This window comes from Camelus bactrianus, chromosome 19 (assembly GCF_048773025.1).
Source record: "Camelus bactrianus isolate YW-2024 breed Bactrian camel chromosome 19, ASM4877302v1, whole genome shotgun sequence".
NCBI classification, from domain to species: Eukaryota; Metazoa; Chordata; class Mammalia; order Artiodactyla; family Camelidae; genus Camelus; species Camelus bactrianus.
In genome coordinates, this window is record NC_133557.1 from 23,842,465 (window position 1) to 23,867,211 (window position 24,747).

The 24,747-nt window shown below is 41.8% G+C and overlaps 1 protein-coding gene and 1 long non-coding RNA gene across 2 annotated transcripts; one reads left to right on the top strand and one right to left on the bottom strand.

The window, feature by feature from the left end:
• Nucleotides 1-1,094: 1,094 nt before the first annotated feature.
• On the bottom strand, nucleotides 1,095-11,460 carry LOC141574062 (uncharacterized). Its single transcript, XR_012500664.1, has 4 exons — nucleotides 7,313-11,460; nucleotides 3,798-3,887; nucleotides 3,438-3,494; nucleotides 1,095-2,225 (listed from the first exon to the last, which is right to left on the bottom strand). It is a non-coding gene; the product is annotated as an uncharacterized LOC141574062 (long non-coding RNA).
• On the top strand, nucleotides 6,290-23,106 carry PARD6B (par-6 family cell polarity regulator beta). The gene is made up of 3 exons (XM_074347437.1): nucleotides 6,290-6,925; nucleotides 11,495-11,717; nucleotides 19,919-23,106. Exons 1-3 carry the CDS (start codon nucleotides 6,860-6,862, stop codon nucleotides 20,746-20,748), a joined length of 1,119 nt encoding a protein of 372 aa, XP_074203538.1. The 5' UTR covers nucleotides 6,290-6,859; the 3' UTR covers nucleotides 20,749-23,106.
• Nucleotides 23,107-24,747: the final 1,641 nt, after the last annotated feature.

Genomic DNA, 24,747 nt, shown 5'->3' on the forward strand with positions numbered 1-24,747 from the left:
CACACACACACTCCATTTATCCTCAGTCACACTACACTCTGATCAGTTGCCAACATTTAAAAATCAGGAAGGTTCACATAAAAACGTCCAACGTCTCTTAAAGAACCAGAAGACCCACCACTATGAAGCCCAGCTTCCTGCGCAGCCACACGGGCTAGGCTGGCGGGAGCTCCCTCTTCCGCAGTCCCTGCCCGGCCTCTGCCCTCCTTGCAGTCTCCTGCCTGGGCCATAAAGCAATCCTGTTTGTGCGCCCCCAACCCCCCAAATTGGGTCCACTTGCTTATTATCTGTCTCCCTTGTGCAAAGAGATGGTCTTATCCCCGGAGCAGCCCCAGCATCCAGCCCGTGCCTGGCACACAGCTGGACCTCAGTAAAGAGCTGCTGAATAAATGAATAAATGATGGATGGATGGCCTGCCTCCTCCCTAAGTCCCACAGGCCACATCACTCATTCTGCCATTTAATCACACCCGTCCCAGCAAGACTCATTAATTTGCTGCCCTCAGTGCCTACCTCCTCCAGAGATCTTATTAAAACACAAATCTGTTTCTTTCATTGCCCAGTTTTAAAGATTCCAGGAGTCTCCCAGCACCAACTGGAGAAAGTATAAACTCCCCACCGTGGCCTTTACGGCCCATCTCATCTGATTCCCACCTACGCCTCCAGCCCCCACCACCACGCTGGCCCCCACCCAGCACACACCCACAATGGCCGGGGAACACACCATGTTCTTTCCCCACCCCCACACCTCTGCTTCGAAGCTCCCTCTCCCTGGAATGCCTCTTCCCCCGCCCTATACCCTCCCCTCCAACCCCCGTGCCTGCTGCAAACTCCTACTCATTCTTCTGCCCTGGTTCTAACCAAAGTCATTTCACCCATGAAACACTCCAGACCCCCGCCCCAGCCGACTTAGTCATTCTCTCTTCTCTGCTCCCACCCCCCTCTTTCCTACCTTGGCCTTAGCACTGAGTAATGGCTCAAAATAGCAGCCGGTGTCTTCTGAGAACTTGCTGTGTGCCAGGCACAGAGCGAGCTTTATCTCCTTTAATCATCACACCCTGGAAGGCTCCCCCGCCCTTCCCTGCCCGCGGCCCCTCTACCAGCCAGAGAAGCAAGAGGATCACTTTCTCACCTCTAGCATCCCTGACAGGCTCCCCCACCCTGCCATTTGAAATTTTCTTTTTTCTTCCACACTGCATCCCACCCGCAAGCTCCCCAGCCTCCCCATCCCCCTTCTCTGCTTTATTTTTCTCCAGAGCATTTATCACTGATACACTATCTGTTGTAATTAATTAACTTGTGTCTTCTGGCTCTCTCCTCCCCTGGAATGTCAGTTCCAGGAGGGCAAGGATTTTGTCATGTCTTCGCTACCTCTGTATCCTTAACCATCTCGAATAGTGCCTGGCAGATAACAGACACTCAATAAGTATTTGCTAATTTAAAGAAAGTAGACAGTATCCTTATCTTCATTTTACCCTGCGCAAAGTGCTCATTAGAGAGATCAAATTGTGTGTCCAGAGTTCCACAGCTGGAACCAGCGGGGAGACAGATGTGAACTCTTGGATGGTCAACTCCAGCAAACCTCCCCGCTCTGAACTACCCACACACCACTTCCAGAAGACATTTCTCCGTCGTCTGACTTCTCGGCTAGAGGTGAGTTCCACGGAGGCAAGAACTCTATCCTATTCAAACTCTATACAAAGCATCGTCTCCTTGCCAGATCCTCAGTAGATGTTTAAGGAGACTTGCTGAGCCAATGAATGCGTGAACTGTGAAGCTCTGGATGGTAGAAATCATATCTTCATTCTTTTTTTTTTTATTGTTATTCTATATCTCCATGCCAAGGACCGTATTGTGTATACAGCTGAAGTTTAATAAAGTTTAATACTTAATATAAGCTTAATACTTATTATACACTAATGAATTCTATTATGGTAGTAGGTAATAAAAATAATTAGACAGCTACAATGACAATAATAGGTAACATTTAAGGAGTCCTTACTCTGTGCTGGGTCCTATCCTAAGTGCTTTGTACATGAATGAAGACAATGAATGCTCTTATTATCCTCATTTTACAGATGAGAAAACTGAGGCTCAGAGAGCTTAAGAACTTGCCCAAGGTCACACAGCTAGGAAATGCAGAGGCAGGATCTGAATGTAGGCATCTGGAGGTCACCTTCTTAACTCCAGGCTGCCTCTCTAAGAGATGTTGACTAAAAGGTCGCCCTGTGTGAAAAACAAGAAGAATGGTTTATTACACATTTCTGTTTTATTTCAAAGATGTTCTTGAAATTCTACCAGAGGCTTTGGTAGACAATATTATGTGCTAAATAATAGCTACTAACGTTCTCACCGAACCTGATGGTTTGCAGAGCAGTTTCATGGTAGTTTCTCACCTGAGGCTCTGAGTAGTTAAGCAAAATGAGTCAAGGTTACCTAGCCAGCATGGAGCAGAGCAAGGGGTCAAAATAACACTTACCACTTCAAAACAAAAAAAGGTTAAGATCTCAGTGCCTCCAAATATAAAGCTCTTTCATACAACTTAAAAATAAATAAGATAATTCATGGGAAAGCACTTAGCACAGTTCCCAGCACCAGGTAAGACCCTCATAAATGTTAGTTACCAGCATCTTCACCAACACCTCCTAGGAAGTGGAATATTTTAGTTGATGACTGTTGCCTGCCTGTTGAGCCTGATGGAAAGATTACCCTTCTCATTCTAGTTCATCCCTGGTAATGCTGAAGTAACGATCAATCTCCTTTATCCCCAGGGTACCATAGAAGGTTAAGAGCTGGAAGGGATTGTGAAGATGAGCTCATCGGGTGTCTGCATTTACAGATGGAGAAATTAAGTCCCAGAGAGGGGACCAGTCAGAAAGCAAACTCTTCTAGGGTAGGGTGTGTGCATAGTGCCTGGCACATGCTGCCTCCCATGAAGATGGGTGTGTGTGTGTGTGTGTGTGTGTGTGTGTGTGTGTGTGTGTGTGTGTGTGTGTGTTTTAACCTAAAATGGCATTTAGTTTCTTAAAGGCACAGGAGATAATTCATTAGTTTCTTGAGCTGTGTTATAAGCTATTAACCAGAAAACAGATCATGTGGCTTAATTCCACCTCTGCTAAAGGGCTTAAAATGCTTTGTTGGGTAGTCTGAGATTCATAAATGTACACTTCTGCTCTCTCTTAAAAAATTATTAACCAGCTCCATCAAAACTGGCACTTGAGCAATCAAGGAGAAAAAGAGCTACCAAGAGAAACTTTTTTTTAAGTTTATAATTTCTTTTTTTGGCCGGGGGTGGGAAGGTAGTTAGGTTTTTTTTTTTTTTTTCTTTAAGTGGAGTTACTGAGGATTGAACCCAGGACCTCGTGCATGATAAGCATTCACTCTACCACTGAGCTATACCCTCCCCACAATAGAAACCTCTTGAAAAAAAAATCTCACCATCATTATAACTTCTTGCCACCTCTTTTTTTTTTTTCCTCGAAGAGATTTTTTTCCCTAAGAGGAAAGGGGAAAAAAAAGTATCATTATGCAAGCCATAAATCAATAAAATGAATCGTGGAAAATTAGACTCTCTCCACCTCACAAGGTAAATTCCCAACACAACATTTGTGTTAAGTTGTAGAAGAACTAAAGAAAGAAAGCACTGAAAAGAGAGGAAAAAGCAGAAATGGTACTCACTAGCTTCTTTCAGAGGGTGGAGGGGGGCTGGAGAGATCTGACAGAGTGTGGGTGTGTTAATCATCCCTAACTAATGGTTTTGTGAACCTGTAATTTATAGAGTCTGTGTCATCCACTCACCTTGCTTATCTCCCTAATTCACTGAGTACTAATTCTCCCAGGCATGGGACAGAGCTTTTCCTTCTCCACATAGGTCTTGATCAGCTTTAGCTTGAGGATTTGGGGGTGGGGAGGAAGGATGGAGAGAAATGAGATTAGGGTTCAGTCTTCAGACCAAAGAAACAGAACTATAAACCCTTCCCTGTTTCTGCTGTTTCTCTGGGCTTTCTGCTTCTGGAGAAAGGCTGGCTTTCAGCCCCTGAGAACAAACTTGTGCCTGGAACGGCGTGCTCGGAATGAAAGGGCTCCCCTCCTCCACAACACCTTTATCAAATTCAAACTATTTTCCACATTCCTTCTTTACACAGCCCAGGCGCACTTATGACGCAGGCCTCAGAGCAAATTTTGCTTAGGAGATCCAGAAAGCTCAGGCCTGGCCCTTCCTTCTAGAAAGGAAAGTCCAAGAGGGATGCCACACCCTGGGGAGGCCAGAGAGGATGTGACAACATCTCCAGGAATGCAGAGCCCACGCAGGTGTGTTGGCAACCACGAACTTCCTTTTGTAAAGGGCTTGATAAATCAGTACCGATAACAGTAATAAAGCTCAACCACCCAACAGTCACTCACACAGAACTGGGACCCAGCACTTGGCCCTGGCAACTGCGGAGAGGAGGGTGACAGCTGAGAACAGTAATCCCTAGAGGTGGTGGCATGTGTTCTCCTAGCGATCCCTGGGCGTCCCTGGGACTTTTCAGGAGATTCTCAACGCCACAACTATTTTCACAATACTAAGACGTCACTTGCTCTTCTCACCCTCCTTGTCACACAGGTATACGATGGAATTTTCCAGAAGGGACAGGACATGTGATGGTATCATCGCCCTGATGACTACTAGAATGTGTGCTTGTGTATTCTTGTGTTTTAAACACTTCTCAGTTTTAATTTTAACACAATGAATGTTGAAAGACTTATCACACAAAAACAAAATACTTGGAGGGCCTCCATAACTTTTAAGTATTTAAGTGCTCTTGAAACCAAACCTCTCCACCGCCCCGTCCCAGCACCACACTTCATTTCCAGTTTAGCTTGAGTAGGTGCTTTTGAACAGGGGGTAGAGAAGGCAGCTTTATTATTATTCAGCTTGGGATGGTATCCTTTCCATCTGGACTTCCATTCAAAATGGCCAGAAAAATCTTAAATTTCCCCATGAACATTTGGTAAACTGAAACCATCGGGGGAAAGATGGGTTTCTCACCTTTGAACCCAGGTGGGGCAAAATTAGTGCGAAGACACCACCCTCCTCAGCTCCAGGACCCAGCAGTCAGATCTGAGTACCTGCTCAAAATCAGGTACAGGCTCAACAGTGAGCAAAGCAGACAGGTCCCCGCCTTCTCAGGGCATTCATTCTGGAGCAGAGGCAGATCACTCACAAAACAGCTGGGGAAACTGGAACTTCGCACAAGCGTGGGAAGGAGGTGAGCAATGTGTTAGGAGAGATTTAAGGCAGGAGATAAGGGGAGGAAGGCCCTGAGGATTCAGGTGTAATGAAGCATCCTAACCAGCTCTTCTGGGCCGTTTCAGGTTAGAAACCTCGCCTGCAGGCCCAGGTCCAGTTCACAGAAGGGTGCGACAGCTCTTTGATGAGCAGCAGGGCCACGCTGAGCCCCTCTGCAGGTGGGTGGGGGAAACTAGGGATCTCTTCCTCACCTCCCCAGCATAGACAGTGCTGAACAGGGTCGCAATGAGGAGAAACCCGGCTCTGAGGCGTTTAGAGAAAAGGATTCAGTCTTTGTTATCAGGGACACGGCTCTGTCATTCCACTGGGGGAGGGGGACGAACACAACCCGGAGGTTGTCATTGGTGGACACAGTGAACAGCCCAGAAATGACTGGAGGGAGAGGAAAACTTCAAAGGAATTAAAAAGAAAAGGAGAAAAGAAGAAAGTCCTGGAGGGCCAGACTAGAAGTACCGGGGAAGCCAGACCTTCGAGGAGCCATCCCGGGCCTCAGCCCACTTTCCCTCCCTCCCAGCGCCCACTCGACCCCTTGGGACCTGACGGACTGCAGTCTCTACCAACAAAACTAAGCCAGGAGAGCCCTGAGATTCTACCCCAGTAACTGTGGCAGACGCGGGAAAACTTAAATTTTGTTATCAGAGTTACAGCCAGACGCCTAAACGACGCAAATGGGTGGTGGAGGGGCGTTGTTGCAGGCGGCAGCATCCCAAAGTGGAAGGGGGGGGCGGGGCGGCAGAAACCTGGCAGCCCCACAGTGCCTCTGCAACCAGCCTGGCCACGCGCTCCGTTCCCCAACAGAGCGCGAGCTCCCGCCGGGTCCCGGGCAACCAGGCACGCGCCTGCGCCTGCGCAAATGGTCCACCAGCCGTAGCTAGTCTCCAGGTGCGCTCGCGCTTCCGGCCAGCCTTCCCGGGGCGGAAACTCCAGGGCCCGCGCATGCGCTTTCCGCTCTCCTGCTCAGTCCAGAGAAGAGGCCCACGGCTTCAGGTGATCCCGCCCCTCCCTCGCAGAGCAGGACCAATCGCACGGAGGTGGGCGGGATTTTCAAGAAGGCGTCCCGCCCACGCGCTGCGCGAGGCGTGTATCGATTGGTTGGCGCTGAGGGCGCAGGTGCGCGCTTCCCATTGGGTGTGGGCGGAGCGCGAGCTGCCGAGCCTTCTACGGAGGCTGCAGGTGAGCGCGCGCACGTGCCGCGGCTCCCGCCCGGCTCGGGTGCGCGCGCGCGGGCTCGCTGGGGAGGCGGCCCAGAGCGAGGTTGCGGCGCCTGTCGCTTCTGCTCCGCCCTCTCCTCCTCCTCCTCTGCCGTCGCGGCCGCCGCCGAGGCTCGTAAGGAGGGAGCGGCGTCCCCGCCCGCTGAGCCGCCAGTCCGACCCTCGGTCCTGCCGCGTGAGGAGCCAGCCAAGCGGAGCTCTACGCTGAGACCCGAACCGCGGCCGCTCCTCTGCAGGTGCTTGTGAGGAGGCGCCCGGGCCGCAGCTGCGAACCGAGTCCGCCGGCCGCGCACTCGCTCCCCGCGCTCCGAGGGGCGGTCCGGCTGGAGGAGGCCTCTGCGGAGCTCGGCGTCAGGATGAACCGCAGCAACAGGCACGGGACGGGTAGCGGCTGCCTGGGCACCATGGAGGTGAAGAGCAAGGTGCGCGGGGCCCGGCCTGGGCGGAGCGGCCGGTTAGATGGGGACCGGGGCCTGCGAGAGGCCAGGGACGGCCTTGGGATCTGCCCGGCTGTCTGGGACCGTCTTGGGGGGGGGGCGATAGTGGGATTTGGAGGCAGGAGATAGTGGATAATAAACTTATTGAGAAGGGGCGAGGGTGGGGGCGTTGGGTCTGCTCTTGCCCCAGGTAGGAAGAAGACCAGCGGAGCGCGTAATCTCCCCTAAAATACCATTCCTGTCCGAGGATGGGAGTAAGAGCCAAAGTATACCCGAGGATGAGAGACGTTTGAGCGCAGCGGAGTACTAAAAAGGTTTGGGGGGATTCTGCATGCTGGCCTGTGAGTCAAGGGTTTTTTTTTTAATACTCACGGTCACAAAATGTTATCCCTTTCAGTGATTCAAGGGAGCATCCAGTGGTGAAGGAGGGAGCCCAGGGAACTAAAGAGCCCTTTTAAAGTTAGCTTTGCCTCACGCTAGGGATTTTTCTGGCTCTTTGGTATGCATTTGATGTATAAAATTAACACTATCAACTTTCGTTTGAATAGCACTTGACAATTTGAGTCTACTTGCTCTTTTCATTCCATCCTGCTACCTTTTCACATCAAGTGTTTTCACTCTTGACCAGCAGTATGCCAATCTGCTGATAATTACGTCAGTATCTACTGAATTCCTAAATTGCAAGGCTCCCTGAGCAGGATTGTCTATAGGGATTAGTTAGGGAATGCTTTCCAAAGAGGGGTTTGAGCTGGAATTTGAAGGTGATCAGCAGCCACAGAAACATTTTCAGCAAGCATTTCATGAATTGAAGAGCCCAAAGGAACTTAGATAATCTAATCTGATTCTCCAAGAAGACTGAGAGCTCAGAAAGGTTATGACTCTGATAAGCTCTGTTCTTTCATGACAAAACCTTAAAGCCATTTTGCAGTGTAAGTTTTAGGCTTTATAGAATACAAGAGATGGGAGACGGGCTGGGCCCTGAGAACATCTGAAATAGGGTTGGGAAGATCAAAACGCATGAAAGAATATGAGAAAAGCAAAAGCATATCAACTTCAACAACAATGAGACATCATTGAATGTAAGACTATGGAGGGAGAATGCAAAATCAAGGAGTGATTTTCAGTGAAACCAAGTAAAGAAGGCTCTCTGGAGCCTGTGGGTAGAATGCTTTTTATTATCTAGAGTTGATAAGCAAAGTTCTGTAAGTTGCTGTAGCTGAGATCATCACATCAAGAATATCTGCATTCATTTTTCACATTATTTTAAAATGCTATTTTCAACCTAACTTATGTATCAGAATGGGCACTAGTTTCAGAAACCATTCTGTTTAATAAGAATAGAAGTGTAATGATAGTAACTTAAGGAACATGCTCTTTCCTGTGTCCTCCGTGGGACTGCCGTAGCAAATTGACGTGGCATGCTTGCACTGTGGGTTAAGATAACTCAAAATATGTAGAGCTTTTCCTCTTATGGTGGTGGTCATGGTTCTGTGCCCAGTGGTTGAATCTTCTCATGGTATTTCTGGTATAAATCTAGTTCGGGTTTGTGGGCGTTGAGATTAAGAGAAGAAAAACACTTAACGATATTGCATAATGTTAAAATTCAGTTTGTGTTCTTAATCTTGGTAGCAAGTCTTTAATTTTTTAATCAGGAAAAAAGGAGTAGGGATTCTGGGTGCACTGATATAGTCAAATGTTAATTTATCTTTCAGACTGGGAAACCTTGAGCACTTGGATTTAGACTAGAATTTCAGGCTTTCTGCCCTTCTCTCCTGTCAGCTGATTTGTGAATCTTTCCCATACTACTCTTTATATATTAGACCTGCCGTTCTGTACTTCTGGTGAACTTCTTAAATAGAATCAAGGCATACTGAGAACCTGCATCTCATGAAGTGTGGTCCTACTAGTGTACTGGCTGTTGACAAATAGACACAGTGTAGGTGCCGTTTCTAGTGCGTCTGTGACACCTGGTGTTTTAAATATACATTTATTTTTAATGGATTAAATTTTATAAAACACCTGGCATCGTCACCATTTAAAAAATATTTGGACAGACATGGTGAAACAATACTTCCTTTTTCATTGGTTTAGTGATACCACGGCTTTTTACAAAGTTGGTCGCTAAGGGATTGTAACCACAACTGGGTGATGTGCAGTCCGTGTCTCCGGAACTCTTTTTCTTCTGCACATAAAGCAGTGTTAACGTTATTATCTTTGCTCATGGAAGGGGAAATGGTACAAATAAAGTAGTGGATAATGCAAACATAACTATAGTTAAGTTGTGGTACCAGTTACCATGTGACTTTGGTAACTGATTTATCCTCTTGTTTCTCCAGAGTTGGGAAAGTTCTTAATCAGTAATCAAGGTGATGTCCCTTAATAACCTTGAAATAGTCTTTGAGCTGTACATTTCCTAATTATTATTCATGGATAAACAATATTAAAGTTAAGGTTGCATTTCTAGAATGTGCCAAAAGATGCTGGGAGACGGATGTCCATACACATTCTGAGTGTCCAGGACAAACTAGACCAGGCTGGGAAAAGTTGTAAATGACTCACATAGTGAATAGTTGTTGATTGGATCTTAATTTTGTCTCTTTACTATTTTTCTTCATGTAGTAAAAGGTTCTTTTAACCCTGTTGTTTTGCTGCAAGAAGCATAACAATTTCTCTCTTTTTTTTTTTTCTGCTGACATTGCAAAAGAGCACATCTACTGTGAAGCCATACAGTTTTCCATTGTTCTTATTATAACACTTAAGCAAGAAGAAAAACTGTTGAGCAAAGAATTTTCAAAAGCTTTAGCAAAAATATTGAAGCCCTAAAATGCTGTTATTAGATGTTACTGCCATTCATGTATCAGGGGCAGTAATAAACCCTGGGATGAATCAGAAAGCAATGGGATGTTATGATATCAGAATAAAGAAAATGGAGGAGAAACTATGACTTTTGATAACATCATAAGACTGACTCTGATACGAAGGGTGTTCCCAAGTTTTTATTTACTTTGAAACGTGTGACTAAACTTTTTGCGAGCTTTGGGTGTGAGTCACCTTATTTTCTTGACAAATGTTAGTGTTTATGTTTCAGGAATGTATTTTGGAAACTTTTAATTACTTATTAGAGGTAAGAGGTGGTTTTAGTAAGTTTTTATTTTAATTTAAAATGAGTGAGTAGTGTGGATATAAGCAAGGCAGATGAACTTCTTAGATACAGCAAGAGTTGTGAATCAGAGATCCCACAGGATCTTTGGGGAAGTGAATTGATGCGTTTGTAACCTACTCAGAGTATTCTGATAGGATTTCCTCTGCATGCGGCTTAAGGCCGTCTTAGTGGTACTTTACTATTTCTTGCCAATGGCAGATATTTAGAGGAAAAACGAGTTCAGTGGTCAAACACATTTGGCAAACATTTGTTTTAAAAAAAAAGTAGTGTTTTAATCAACCACAGAACTTAACCGAGCCTTTAATATCTGGCCTCCACAGTGATTCCTAAGAGGGTGATTACAGTTACATAGTATTCCCCAAACTTGTGTGGCCGGGACACTTTCCGAGGAAAGTTGACTAACCTGTCTTAGGTTTCCGCATTTGAGGAAATACCATGCTAGTCCCATAGTAAGTCACAGATCTTGTTTATCATGGACCAGATGAAGGCAGTCCTCGCACTGAATAAGAATCACTTAAATAATTTGGCATCTGGAGAGCAGAGGTGTGATTCTGGAGTCGGGAAGCAGACCAGAGAATCAAAACTGTGAAGATAAATATTGGGCATAATGTTGTCCTCCCTGTGTGTGTGATCCCTCTTAATACCTGTCATATAATTATTCTCTTTACCCACTAATTGGTGAGCTCTGGTGCAGGCCTGAGCCTTTCATCCTCTAGAGCCTTAGCCCTGTGCCGAGCACATAAACACTCTCCAGCGTTAATTGGATAGTTGGAGGACATGTATTTAATGTATTAACAAAGCTTTTTATTTTAGCATTGACATAGGGAAGATACTTCTTATCTCTAGGTCTTCTTTTATATGATGTACCTCTATTTGTATTGTGCTTTAATGCCAAGAAGCTCAAAGTCCTTTTTGTATATGTTGCTATTAATTCTTGCCACTTCCTGGGAAGTTGTAATTACTTTTATGGGGGAGGAGACTTAGATGCTTTGGTAACAGAATCAAAGACTTAGGCACAGCTTTGTGACCCCATCCATGGCCTGAGTGAGGAGATACTGTTGTCAGGATCTGGGCTCCAGTCAGGGTTTGTTTGAGCTGAGTCACTCTGCAGGACAGTCCCCAGTGAGGCCTGGGAACCCCAGGGATTAAGTTGAGCCTGCATCTCTTAAAGGGAATGCCCTTCAGAGATGCAGCAGTGAGAAGACACATTCCTGTGCCTTTCTTATGTTGTTTTATCTCCAGATAAATGAGGTTTCTGATAATAGACTGTGTCAATGGAACTGTCGTCTTTATTAGGGGAAATACTATGCCTGTGAATTTTTCTGTGTCATGCATTTTAAAATTGGGTCCTGTTACCTTTTTTAAAATTAATATGTTTATTATACTTATAGTTTGGAGCTGAATTTCGTCGATTTTCACTGGAAAGATCAAAACCTGGAAAGTTTGAGGAGTTCTATGGATTACTGCAGCATGTTCATAAGATCCCCAATGTTGACGTTCTGGTCGGCTACGCAGACATCCACGGAGATCTGCTGCCTATAAATAATGACGATAATTATCACAAAGCTGTTTCAACGGCCAATCCACTGCTTAGGATTTTTATACAAAAAAAGGGTAAGTACCACCGTTTAGGAAAATTGTTTTAGAAATAGAAGTTATTTTCCTCATTGATGAGATACACAGAGTTTGCCAGAAACTTAGTGAGTAGACATTTTGTGTGAATCTTCTTACTGTATTAACTCACAACATATTAAGACATCTGTGATACTGTTAGTTTAATTAACATCTTTACACGTCACTAACTGAACTTTAGAAAATTTGTGGTTTTAATTACTTTATAACCTCTTAGGTTTTTTTAAAAATAGAAATTAGGAATTTATTGAATCTTCACTTTGTTGAATGGAGTTTTTTCCATTCAGAAAGATGTGATAGAAAGAGTATGACTTTGGAGTCAGAGAAACATTCTACTTTTTTGGTGGCAACTAACTTTCAAACGCTGTATTTACTACTTAATAGGTACTTAAAGGAAAGTTATTTATTCTTCCTGGGTCTCAACGTTTTTAATCTATTGAATGAAAATACTATCTTACAGGATTACTAAGAAGTTTAAATGAGTTAAGTGCGGTGTCCTGGCATATAGTAGGCTCTGGTGAATGGTTTCTTTCCTTTTGGGATATTTTTCACAGAAATAAAATTAGTTAATTATCTGGAAAATTAGAGAGCAAGTCATTATTTTGGAGGAGTGTAAACATTGATGTTAGTCTTGCAAAAAAAAATGTGAAATATCCATTCTATATGGCAAACATTCAAATGCATTTTGAGTCCTAACACTTTTTTTTTTTTTTTTTACTTTGTGACCTCCTCTTTTGTGCGTGTCTGTCTGCAGATGTGTGTAAATAAATGATGTGTGCTGTTTGTTCCTTTGTCTTTGGTAAATGAAGAGGTTTGGAAAGGCAGCTTGAGAGCAACAAGCCCAGTATTGGTAGGATAATTAAAGCCTTCCTGTGTTTGTAAACCAACACAGAAAGCAGTTTGAGAGAATGGGTAGGGATTACCCTTGAAGGTGAAGCTTTATTTCCAGTCAGTTGATAAGCATTGGACCACTCCCAGGGCTTTGAAATTCCATTGATTGTATGTCTTTGCTTTTCTGGGTTTGGAGGAGCTAAAGTAACAACAAAAGAACCTTCGGAGGGTAGGGTAACATATGTCTGTATCACTCAACTACTTACAAAATACTTAGAAACACTTGCATTCTTTTTCCCAAAGACCCTGGAGATAGATTTCGCAGATATGTAACAGGGGTGTGGTATGTTTAGGGAATTGCTTCAGGAAGATTCATTTGGCTATTCAGGAAGAATTGGAGTGAGCAGCAGTCTTAGAGGAGAGAGCATGGACCAGGCGGGGTAGAGACACTGGGAAGCTGCCCCTGCAGGGAAGAGGACGGTGAGGAAGATAAAAGGCAGTGTTTGGGAGTCACTGCGCTCCCCTCTGGATGGCATGGAGTTGAAGAGGAGGCCAGCAGAAAATAGCTTTCTGGATTTGAGCCTGGTGGCTGGGACAGTGCCATAAAACAGGCACAATTTGGAAGAGAGATTGACTTAGAAAATTGGTTTGGTTTTAGGACACAAAAGCTTATCTGGCTGGTGAGCTTCAACACGGTCATGGTAGGAAATCAGAAATGGTGGACTGGAGCTTAGGATGGAAATCTAGAAGCTAATCAGAGACTTGAAAGTCTGCAGAAAAGTTGAGAATTTTGTGGGGTGGACATAAGGGCTAGTTGAGATGAAGACCAGGGATAGTTCTTCGAAAGCTGTAAGGGTGTAAAATGTTGGAGAAGGAAGGACTGACTGCAGTAGAAGAGAGGAGGACAAAACATTTGAGTGGATTTTGTCATTTTAAGCAGAATGATTTAAATCATTATTGTTGAATAGGAGGGCTTTCTTGTTCTAATTTTCATCACAATCTAATTGCTGTTTAGAATGTGTATTTAAATGTAGAATGACTATTTTTAAACTGCTGCCCATCTGACAAACTTGTTGGATTATCCTCTTTGTTAGAAAGATTATAGGCATTGGATTATACCACCACATGTTTTTGTTACTGGAATTGTAACACTTAGGTGATCATAGGATTAATCCTTACATCTTTTGAGGGTAGTTATCTTCTGCTCTTTCCTTTTTAAATATGTTTATATGTGAACAAAAGTTTTCTATGCTGTAGAGGTAAATGTCCAATACAATGAGTAGCCTTTAGAATTTGATTTAGAAACAGGTAGTCCATTCAGTAGAAAATTTCTGTTGTTAATATAAATATAAATTTAATACAGATACGGCTTAAGCAAAGAATGAAAGTCAGTTCGTTGATTCATTCCCACTTAACGCCCTCTGCTGATGACCTCCACTGCATCCAGAGTGAAGTCCTTCCTGATTTGGACTCCACAACTCATCTTCCTCATCTCCTACCTCCACGTCACAGCAGCCACACTGGTTTTCTTTCTGTCTCTCAGGGCTTCTTGCTGTGTCTGTGCTTCTGTATGTACTTGCTGTTCCTTCTGTAAAGGATGCTCTTCCTGCAGCTTGTCCCACGGCTGCTTCCTCATCCTTTGGATCTTAGCTCGGATAACTTTCTCAGAGGGCTCTCTTCTGATCACCCCCACCCTCCCACCTTTACCAGATTACCCTCTGGAGACGTGGAATTTACCTTGTTTAAGCAGAGTTAGTATGTATACTTACTGTCTGTCTCACAGAGTTACATAGCGCCCGTGGTTTGTGGTGATCCATTTTTTCTTTTAAACGAAGCTCAGCAGATGCTTAAGTAGAGCACTGATTTTACATAAACTTTAATGGACATTAAATTCAGGAAACTAATACACAGAACATGACATAAAGTATAGTTACACTTTTCTGCTTAATTACAACACGTTTTCTCTTTTCTTTGCCTTTTGATTCCAGTTTAGTAATCAGCAGGGCAGACCAGACACTTGATAAGGCACCAAGTGATTAAAAAAAAAAAATTGGAAAACCATTTAAAATTTTAAAACCATGTGACCTTTAAAAATCTGACACACTCTACCAAATAAGGTTCCTTTAAAGTGAAAGCTCATGATTGAAAGCATAAACCACTTCATAGCCTAACTCAGAGGTAGTGTTGCTGCATATCTTGAAAAGTGTCATGTTTTACAACAATTTATTGTTAGAGGAAAAACCCCAGACTGTATTTCCAGGGGTGTTATCGTGGAAGCAAAAACAAAACAAAAAACCTGGTATCTTAAAAGTTGTTTTCAGAGAGAATTCCCAGGTCTTTTGCCAGCCCCCATCCCCTGGAGTTTATAGAGTATCCTCATTTATTTGGGGGAAGAAGAGAAGGTACATAGTAGAGTCCTCCTTCTCTTGTCGTTTAAGTTATTACTGTGCAGAAAATATTTAAAGATCGTACCTTTAAAAAAAAATACTCAGATCATTCTTGTAGGTTTGGGATACATTTAGGGAAATGTGTATTTTTCAAAAAAAAAAAAACAAAACCTCCCAGCCAGTCCTGATGATCAGCCAAGTCTCAGGCCTGTTGATATGCAGGGACCTCTGGCCAGATCTGATCAGAACATCTGCACCACAAGTTCTTGCCAAACTGCCATCTGTTTCAGTGTGCCATCAGACAAGTACCTGGGTTTATTCAAAACAGTATGTTGGAAACACCAGAAGGGCCTTGCTTGAAACATCGTCTCCCTTACGAGGCAGACTTGTGGCCCAGACACCTGTAAGTGGGCAGTCACTTCAATCATCTTTTAGAACCTTACTGTGCAGTGGATGATATCTGGGAGATGTACTTTAGGTTTATATTTTAACCAGTCAGGGTTTGCTTTAGAAATAGCCTAAGGGATATACATTTAAATAAATTGTAAATTGTAAAAAATAATAATAATAATAATAATGTCACCAAGCCTGTTAGAACTGTTTTTCTAATGGTTTCAAACATATTTCCCCATCTCTGCTGCCTCTGCTCCAGGCCAGGTACTGTCCTAAGTTACTGCAGTAGCCTCTTGTCTTCCCCTGCAGGTCTGTTCTCCAGCTTACAGCCAGGGTGAGCTTTATAGAAAAACCAAAAGCCCTTGGTTTTCTCGCCTTTGCCCTTAGGCTGAAGTCCGTCATCCTCCACACTTTGCTGGAGGCCCCGTTTGTCTGCAGGGCCCTGGCTGCCTCTTGCCCCTCTACCTCTCCCCTGTCCCACACTGTTCTTACTGCCTCAAACTCTGAACTCCTCTGTCTACTCCATCCTCCCCCTGTCTCTGTGTTTGTTGTATCTGTGCCTGAAAGTTCTTCCCTGCCTTCTACTGGTTTCTTTAGCTCCTGGTTTCTTTTCCAGTCTCAATAGAAACCTCATTTCCCTGGAGAAGCCTTGCCTTACCCTGCAGACCCCGCTAGGTTCCCACTGACATCCTCCCTCAGCCCAGGATACTTCCCGGGTCTTGGCACCTTTGTAATAATTTAATTCTTCCAGGTTCTTTGTTAATTGCCGTCTCTTCTAGTCTGTAAACACCATGAAAGCAAGCACTTTAGCTGTTCTGTTTACTGGATCTGCAGCACAGAGCATAGTGGTAGGTGCTTCTTAAATATCTGGTGATTGATTTTTCTTACATTAGGAAGTAAAGGGATCTGCAGAATTTGAATATTGCCTTAAGTGATGCTTAATCCTTTTAAAGTTGCCACATCTATTTCATTTAACCATTTTGGATAAAAACAAAGGTTGGTAAACTCAGGCTTGCTGGCTGTTTTTATAAATAAAGTTTTCATGGAACACAGCCATGTTCTCTCCTTTCTGTATTGCCTGCGGCTGTTTTTGCAACAAAAACCATATGACCTGCAATACTTAAAATATATACTGTACAACTCTTTACAGAAAAAGGTTGTCCACCCCTTGATTAGAAGAGTTTCAAAAATCATTTCATTCTTCCCTGCCTTCCCACTGAACTTCAAATTGGCCATAATCTTGAACTTTCCTGATGACTCTACCTTATCTGTTACTGTTTTGTTACTGTACAGGGCTGCTGATAGAATTTATATAAAGCTTTGTTTCATTTGTTTTCAGGTTTGCTATTTTTTTCACTGTAGGCTTTTATTTTTTGTATCTGTGCTGGGCACTCATGTGTGGACCCTCACCTCTGACTCTGTGACTTATGTATGACTCTGTGAGCTAAAGAATGAGGTAACCAGGGTTTTCAGAATTAATGTTTAAAGAGTAAGAGGTTCAAAGGGAGGGCCTGCAGGGCTCCCTTCCTCTGTGAGTAAAGCACAGGTGCTTTTGTGCGTAAGGAAGTGAGACATCAGTTTGGCTGTTCGGCGGCATTCCAGGTACGGATCCGTGTGCGCCCCAGCTAGCTGAGAGTGTCGGGCCCGGGGTGGGCGAGGTCGCACCGGACGAGCCCACGCTGCATGCTGCTGCGGAAGCCTGAGCTTACTCAAGTGAAAGCTCGCCATGAGCCAGGTTTCCAGCTTCCCATCTCAGTCTGAGCTCTGTACTTTGACAGACATGCTCAGGTGGAACGTCAGCCCCGTTGCCTGTGGAGGTTCACCTTTACACTTTAAACCGACACTCTGCACCCTGGCTGGCTGCCAAAATATTTCTTTTCCCAGTGGCTGGAAACTGATTAGCTAGATGGGAGAACAAAGGTGCCTTTGTGCTGGGGCATATTGCTTTTGAGAATTTAGCAGAGAGCATTCAAACAGAGTCTGGATGCGATGCCAAATTATGCAGATTTGGGGGTTTTTTGGTCAGGTTTCCATGAATAGGTATGTAGGCAACTTAGTTTTGTTTTCTGTATGGTCTGGAATTTCCCTTATGAAAATTGTGTGGGCTTTCTTAATTGATTGTAAAATGCAAATATATAATTTTGAATAAATACATTCAGTAGAAGACAATTGTTGATAGATTTTTGGCCACATTTTTTACCAAAAAGAGTCTTTGGTCAGTGGATTTACTTCCCAAGCCAGATCATAAATTTCTGTCTTTGTAAGAAACACACTTCTCTGTAAATGAAGACAAAATTATCCCCCAGGGTTGGGGGATGGGAGAATGCCAAAAAATAAGTATCTCTAGTCTTATACATTTATTGGAAACTGGGTTTTGAAGCGTGTTCAAGCAGCGTGAGAAAAGAATACTGCGTTCTCCACTCTGACAAACAGGGACACCTTACATTTGCTGTGTGAACTGAATGTGTAAGGTACTGGCCTAGTAAGAAAACCTGGGTCCAGTCTTTTGTCTGTAACTATAGTTTGTACCCTGAATTTCCTGATCTGTAAAGTAAAGGTGATAATACTTATCAGTGAGGGTGCTGAGAGGCAGGGGACGAGAGACTGCAGTCAGAAGCCCTGTGCAAACACAGTCTGGTGATACTACTGTTTTCTGTAGCAGTGATTGAGATGAGGAATTTAAACTAGTTCTTACGGGGGTGGACTTTCGCCCCTTTATATTTATTAAATACTTGTTTATCCTTGGAGAATCAGACTCTTTAGTTTATCCCATTCCAGTTATTTTTGAAACATGATTTTACCTTTCGTGCCTGCAGTTAATTCCGTTTCCTTTCCTACTTCTCATTCTCTGATGAGATGTGCTGTTTGTTGATGGTCTACCTCCAGCAGTGTGATTAAAGAAATACCTGGTTTTTGGTGTCCTGTTTTCCCTAGTTTACATCAGAGATTATAAATTGCTGGCTTGAAGAATGCCAGGTGTTATTTGGCTCAAACAGGTTTTTGTTACTGAATTAGATGTCACAATTTTAAAACAGGATTTTTTTTTTAAACCTAAAAAACCAAGAGACTCTGGCAAATTGGACAGGCCACACAAATTGCTATAGTCCATAAAGAGAAGCTGCCTGGAGCTAGGGCAGCTGTGCCACTAAGTGGGGCAGGAGCACTGCACTTTGCTAGAGTCCTCACCGTTCCCTGTTGTCTCTGTCACCAGCACTGAGACAAAATGTCATTGGCACTTGATTGTTTTTCACACTGAAGGAAAAAGTTTAAACTCTTATACCTCATCCTCTTTCAAAAGTGAGAAAATGAAAGATTAAGAACTCCCCCAGAAAATGGAGGGAGAGTGTATTTGCAGAACAAAATTCCTGTGTTTAATATGCATTCATTTAATTCCATTATCATTTCATGTGTATTATCTACTTCGTTTAACAAACAGACTTCGGAGATACTGTGGGTTCAGTTCAGTTCAGGCTTCCCATGAATAGATATGCAGGCAACTTAAGTTTTGTTCTCCATTTGTATGATCTGGAATTTGTATTGTCTGCCACAATAAAGCTAATATTGCAATAAAGCCAGTCATTAGAATTTTTGCACAAATTAGGTGTGCAATATCGGTATGTCAAAAAAAAAGTATGTAACAATTTTGAAGTACTTTTTTGCTAAAAAAAAAAAAAAAGGCTTGCCATCACCTGAGCCTTCAGCAAGTCATAATCCTTTTGCAATAGTAACTTCAAAGACCAGTGATCAAAGAGCATCATAGCAAGTGTAATAATTTAAAAGTTTGAAATGTTGCAAGAATTAACAGAATGTAACCCAAAAACATGAAGTGAGCAAATGCTTTTGGAAAAATGGCGCCCACTTGCTCCATGCAGGATTGCCACAAACCTTCAATTTGTTAAAAAACGCTATTCGCGAAACACAGTAAAAAGAGATATGCCTGTCCACTGTCTGCCCAGCCTCTAATATAGGTGTTGGAGCTTCAGAAGTGTCCGATTTCATGTCATTGAGTCGAATATCATAAACATGCAAATTGGAGGGTTTTAAACAACATAGGGAAAAAACATTGTAAATATCTTGTTTTAAATGGTGTTTAAGAATGTGCTTGTGAGATTTATCAGAATGTCATTTGCCATACTTAATGTTGTTTAAGTCATTGAGCTTTATCAAATTTAACCTCAACTTTTGGTAGTTTTATGGTGTATGCTTGAGAGGGCCACCTAGTGGTTGTTTCCTGGTATAGCATGTCTTACTACTGTACTACATTAAAAATTTTTTTTAAATTTATTTTAATTAATCTTTTGGGGGGTGAGGTAATTAGGTTTATTCATCTATTTCTCTAGAGGTACTGGGGCTTGAACCCAGGACCTTGTGCATGCTAGGCATGCATTCTGCCACTGAGCTATATCCTCCTCTGCCTGTACTACATTTTGATCTGATTAGAATAAGCTAATATTCAACAGGTTTGCTTATGTACTAAATATATTTGAGCTATCCTTTCTGTACAGATTCTGCTGTAGGTAAATGGGTGTTTTTACAACATTTCTATAATTATTTTATTTTATTTTTAAACAGAAGAAGCAGACTACAGTGCCTTTGGTACAGACACACTCACAAAGAAGAAGAATGTTTTAACCAATGTGTTGCGTCCTGACAACCATAGGAAAAAGCCACATATAGTCATTAGTATGCCCCAGGACTTCAGACCTGTGTCTTCTATCATAGACGTGGATATTCTCCCAGAAACACATCGTAGGGTCCGTCTTTACAAATACGGCACTGAGAAACCCCTAGGATTCTACATTCGGGATGGTTCCAGTGTCAGGGTAACACCTCACGGCTTAGAGAAGGTCCCAGGGATCTTTATATCCAGACTGGTCCCAGGAGGTCTGGCCCAAAGCACAGGACTATTAGCCGTTAATGATGAAGTTTTAGAAGTTAATGGCATAGAAGTTTCAGGGAAGAGTCTTGATCAAGTAACAGACATGATGATTGCAAACAGCCGCAACCTAATTATAACAGTGAGACCAGCAAACCAGAGGAATAATGTCATTAGGAACAGTCGGACTTCCGGCAGCTCCGGCCAATCTACTGATAACAGCCTTCTTGGCTATCCGCAGCAGATCGAAGCAAGCTTTGAGCCAGAGGATGAAGACAGCGATGAAGATGACATTATTATTGAAGACAATGGCGTGCCACAGCAGATCCCTAAAGCTGTTCCTAACACTGAGAGCCTAGAATCATTAACACAAATAGAACTCAGCTTTGAGTCTGGACAGAATGGTTTTATTCCTTCTAACGAAGTGAGCTTAGCACCCGTAGCAAGTGGCACAAATACAGAATTTGAAACATGTGCTCCAGATCAAAAACTCTTAGAAGAAGATGGAACAATCATAACACTATGAAACTGCTGTTTGAATGTCTTCTGAGTGAGAATGCCGTGGAGACTTGTAAATTTGGCTAGTTTAATGCATATATACCTCTGAACCAGTGCTCTGGGATAGGCATGGAAAAAAAATAATATTGCAAGCTTAAAATGTTATTAAAATAGTAGTTTGATAATTAATATAAACTGGTGAGTCAGAGGTGGATCTAAGTCTAAAACAAAGGGGCCTTTGCTAATGAAATTATGTGCTTTTTGCTATTTTGTCTGTAGAGAACTGGACAGTAGAGCACATTCCCAGAACTACACGAGAGGACTGGGTCATTTCCGTTCGAAGTGGTTGCATATTTAACCTGCTGTGCAGAGCCCAGTTAATTTTTCCTTTAACTATATATTTTTGTAATTCTAATGTGAAGAAGTCTGAATATATCTTTCGGTACTTCGGGGACCTCAGCTCCTACATTCCCCATTTTTATTTTGATTTTTTAATATTGTTCCTCTGTTGCTAATTATAATACGTAATTTTTTCAAATGCTTTTTTTTCCCTAATTTCTAAGAAATCAAACCAACTGACTGTTTTTAGGAGTTCCTTCCTATGTTGTAAAGTGTTGAAGCTGTGTTCCTGAATGAAGAAACTCTAACCGTTGTTCAGACCCGTGTTTGTCCATTGTATAGCTTCCATATTTGCCAGCTCATTCCGTTTGGGTATAACTTATGTTGTAAAAGGCAATTCCATTGACTCTGGTAATATGGGAGACTCTCTCTCTTAACCTTTTCTTGTCCTCATTCCAAATCTCGTTTGAAATCATTCCTTTTGTTGTTTGTGTGTGTGTGTGTGTTGTTGGTCTGCTTTTATATATACTCTTTTAATGTATTTGAGTAGTGTGAATTATTTTTGTTTTTTAAAAAAATGCACCCAAATTAAGAGATTTTTACACACAGGACAACCTTGTGCACTTTTTATATGAAAAATTGGGGTTTTCCTTAATGGGATTCTAGGAACACTGCCTACACTTTATGAAAAGTACGTAGTATTCACCTTTGACAGGTAGAGTGTATCTCAGTTAATTTTATGAGGCTATTTATTACTTTCCAATGCATCCACTTAGAACAAGGTAAGAGTAAGGCTGCTAACTTCCATTCCTTTCCTGATTTCATCTGTGGTGTGCACAGGCACCACAGGATGCTGTATATAGAGACAAGATAGCGTGGACTGCATAAGTTCCCTGTGGCTTTTGACTATTCCTCTCAGAGTTATTTATTGATTAATTTTATGGTAGGGCTAGAATGGATACCTTAATAACAATTGTGTGCTATTAAAACAATGAAGAATCAAATGACTCCGATTTGAAGGATATTTTCTTTATATGGTAACAATAGATAAAGAAGTAAAGTCTTGATTAAATGAAGATCACTTGACTCAGAATACTTCCATGTATTTTGTTCACATTACCACTAAACATATTATCACTGAACTATTAACTGCACATTATGTAATACAATGTACTTTTTGTTGAATTCATTGAAGTTCTTCCACTTATATAACCACTGTTTCTTAATGGCATTCCAGGTTTAACATTCTGTAAGTTTTATATATTTGACTCTTGAAGGGCAAATGTTAATATGTAGAAGGTTAAATTTCATTTATAATTATAAGCGGTGCAGGGGTTCAACATTTTAAGTAAAAATACTTTCACATACTACCTCTCTTTCTCTCTCTCTTTTTTTTTTAGCAAAGTTTTAACATCAGAACTTTCTCTTAGGGGAAGAAATACTTCAGGGCTTGACTTTTTGTACAACTTTTAACTGTTAAATACAGATTTGTCTTGTGTGTATTCATGAAAATGGAAATCAAAGCTGCTAATGCTTTTTACTTTAATCATTCTTTTAAGGGTATATGTCGGCAGTCTTTTCAACCAGATCTCTCATTTAAATTATTGGTGAAATAATTGGTTACTAGGTTTATTGTATAACCAATAGGTCTTGGTTATACAATAAAATGTCGATTGGTAGTCTGAATTATTTCAAGTGTACTTTATTAACAAAAATGTCAGTGGATTCGGCATAAAGTTTTATAGTACTAAATGTCAAGCTAACTGTGAATTTTGTTCTCTATCTTAAGTAAATTTATAATAATGTCCTCATGAGCTATCAACAAAATATATGTACTTTTGTGAACTATGGATTTTCTAATTAAATTTTACATGCAACATGATTTTTACATGAATGATACTTTGTTTAAACTATCAAATGTCAGTATTTTACTACAGTTTTATTATAAAATGTACATTATCACTAAATGAACTTTGATTTTAAAAATCAAATTAGCTTTAGTTGTATATTATTTTTTACAAATAAAGATAGACTTGTATAAAGGCTACTTGCTTGTTTGCAAATATATGAAAAGTCACCTAAGAACTATTTACCAAGCACCCCTTAATAGAAGATGGGTAAGGAGAAAATGCTAAGTTATAACAGGACCCTGGCTTCCTTAACTTAATCTTTTAAAAGACCAGCATCAAATTTTATGCATGTTTACTGCAACTATGAGCATATGGCTGTGGACTGGAAGATAGCATTTAAAATGCAGTTAAATTTTGATAATGTAAGAGGTTATGCGTGGTATCCATCCAGAATTATCACTTACATTGTTTAAGATTATTTGAAGCAAGACAAAGGTAGTTTGTAAAGTGATAGTTTATCTTACGAAATTCAAATTCACTTACACTTTTTATTGCCACTCTAGGTATAGGTATTGCCTATGTGGACTGAATTCAGCTTATACTGAACAATGTAAAAGGCCTGAGATAAAACAGACTCTCTTCCTAAGCCATTTCTAATCCCAAATTAGTCACCTTGTCATTGGCTGAATTGATCTCTGCATTAACCCTCCTGCCAACCACTGTGCAGGATAATAACTAATTCCTTCCCCAGTTTAAAAACAGATTGAAAGTCCTCTGAGTAAGAATTCAGTATCATGTGCACAGAACCCTTCACATCCGCGATTGGTATAGATTGGGTTGCATTCATCTCGGTTTCAGGGCCTCTGAAACAACGGTGTGGAACTATAACATCCCTTTCATCCCCAAATATGACCCCAGTGCTGTTTGTATCTTGAATTCCTTGTTTCAAGTTTCCAGTCTGGCTAAAGAATTACATTTGATTTTGAGGAAACATCATAGAAGTCATAGAAACGTACAAAGAAAAGCCAGCCCTCCTGTTCTGGTTGTACGCCTTCAGGTGCGCAAGTTAATGGTCGGCAGCAACTGGTCTTTATTTGCTCGGAGTTTCCCATCTTTTAGGTTGTTGAAAGGTTTAATTGTAGGTGACGAAGCTTTAAGAGTTGTGTGTGTCAGTGACTTTGGCAGCTGAGCTCTTAACAGATTGGGGAGCCCCTTAAAAGACACAAAGTCTTGACGTTATTATTTGCGACAATTTATCATTTGGTGATGGTGGCTGTTAACTGGAAGGTAAAGGACAAATTAGTCGTGCTTCCTAGTTATATTACACGCTACTCAAGTGCTGCAGTTAGGTGGGCGTCTGACTAGCTATTACAAGGTAAATGGAAAGGAAATTATTCTGTTAGATTTTAAAAACCCTTAGTGGGTAGTAGTCTGCCAAGATTTAGGTAGATTATATTTTTTTTCATTGTTTTTTTAAAATATTTTTACTGAAGTACAGTCAGTTTACACGGTTGTGTCAGTTTCTGGTGTACAACACAGTACGTCAGTTATATAGGAACATACTTACAGTTGTTTTCATATTCTTTTTCATCATAGGTTACCACAAGAGATGGACTGTAGTTCCCTGTGCTATACAGTATGAACTTGTTTATCTAAATCTCGAATTCCCAATTTATCCCTTCCCACCCCCTTTCCCCACTGGTAACCATAAGTTTGTTTTCTATGTCTGTGAGTCTTCCTGTTTTGTAAACAAGTTCGTTTGTCTTTTTTTTTTTTTAGATTACATATATAAGTGATATCATATGATATTTTTCATTCTGTTTCTGGCTTCATTTAGA

What these genes read in the sequence shown, in the direction of transcription:
- PARD6B (XM_074347437.1), top strand. Translation starts at nt 6,860, where the DNA reads ATGAACCGCAGCAACAGGCACGGGACGGGTAGCGGCTGCCTGGGCACC. An exon ending in CCATGGAGGTGAAGAGCAAG is followed by an intron (nt 6,926 to 11,494) that starts GTGCGCGGGGCC and finishes TTATACTTATAG; the next exon opens with TTTGGAGCTGAATTTCGTCG. An exon ending in GATTTTTATACAAAAAAAGG is followed by an intron (nt 11,718 to 19,918) that starts GTAAGTACCACC and finishes ATTTTTAAACAG; the next exon opens with AAGAAGCAGACTACAGTGCC.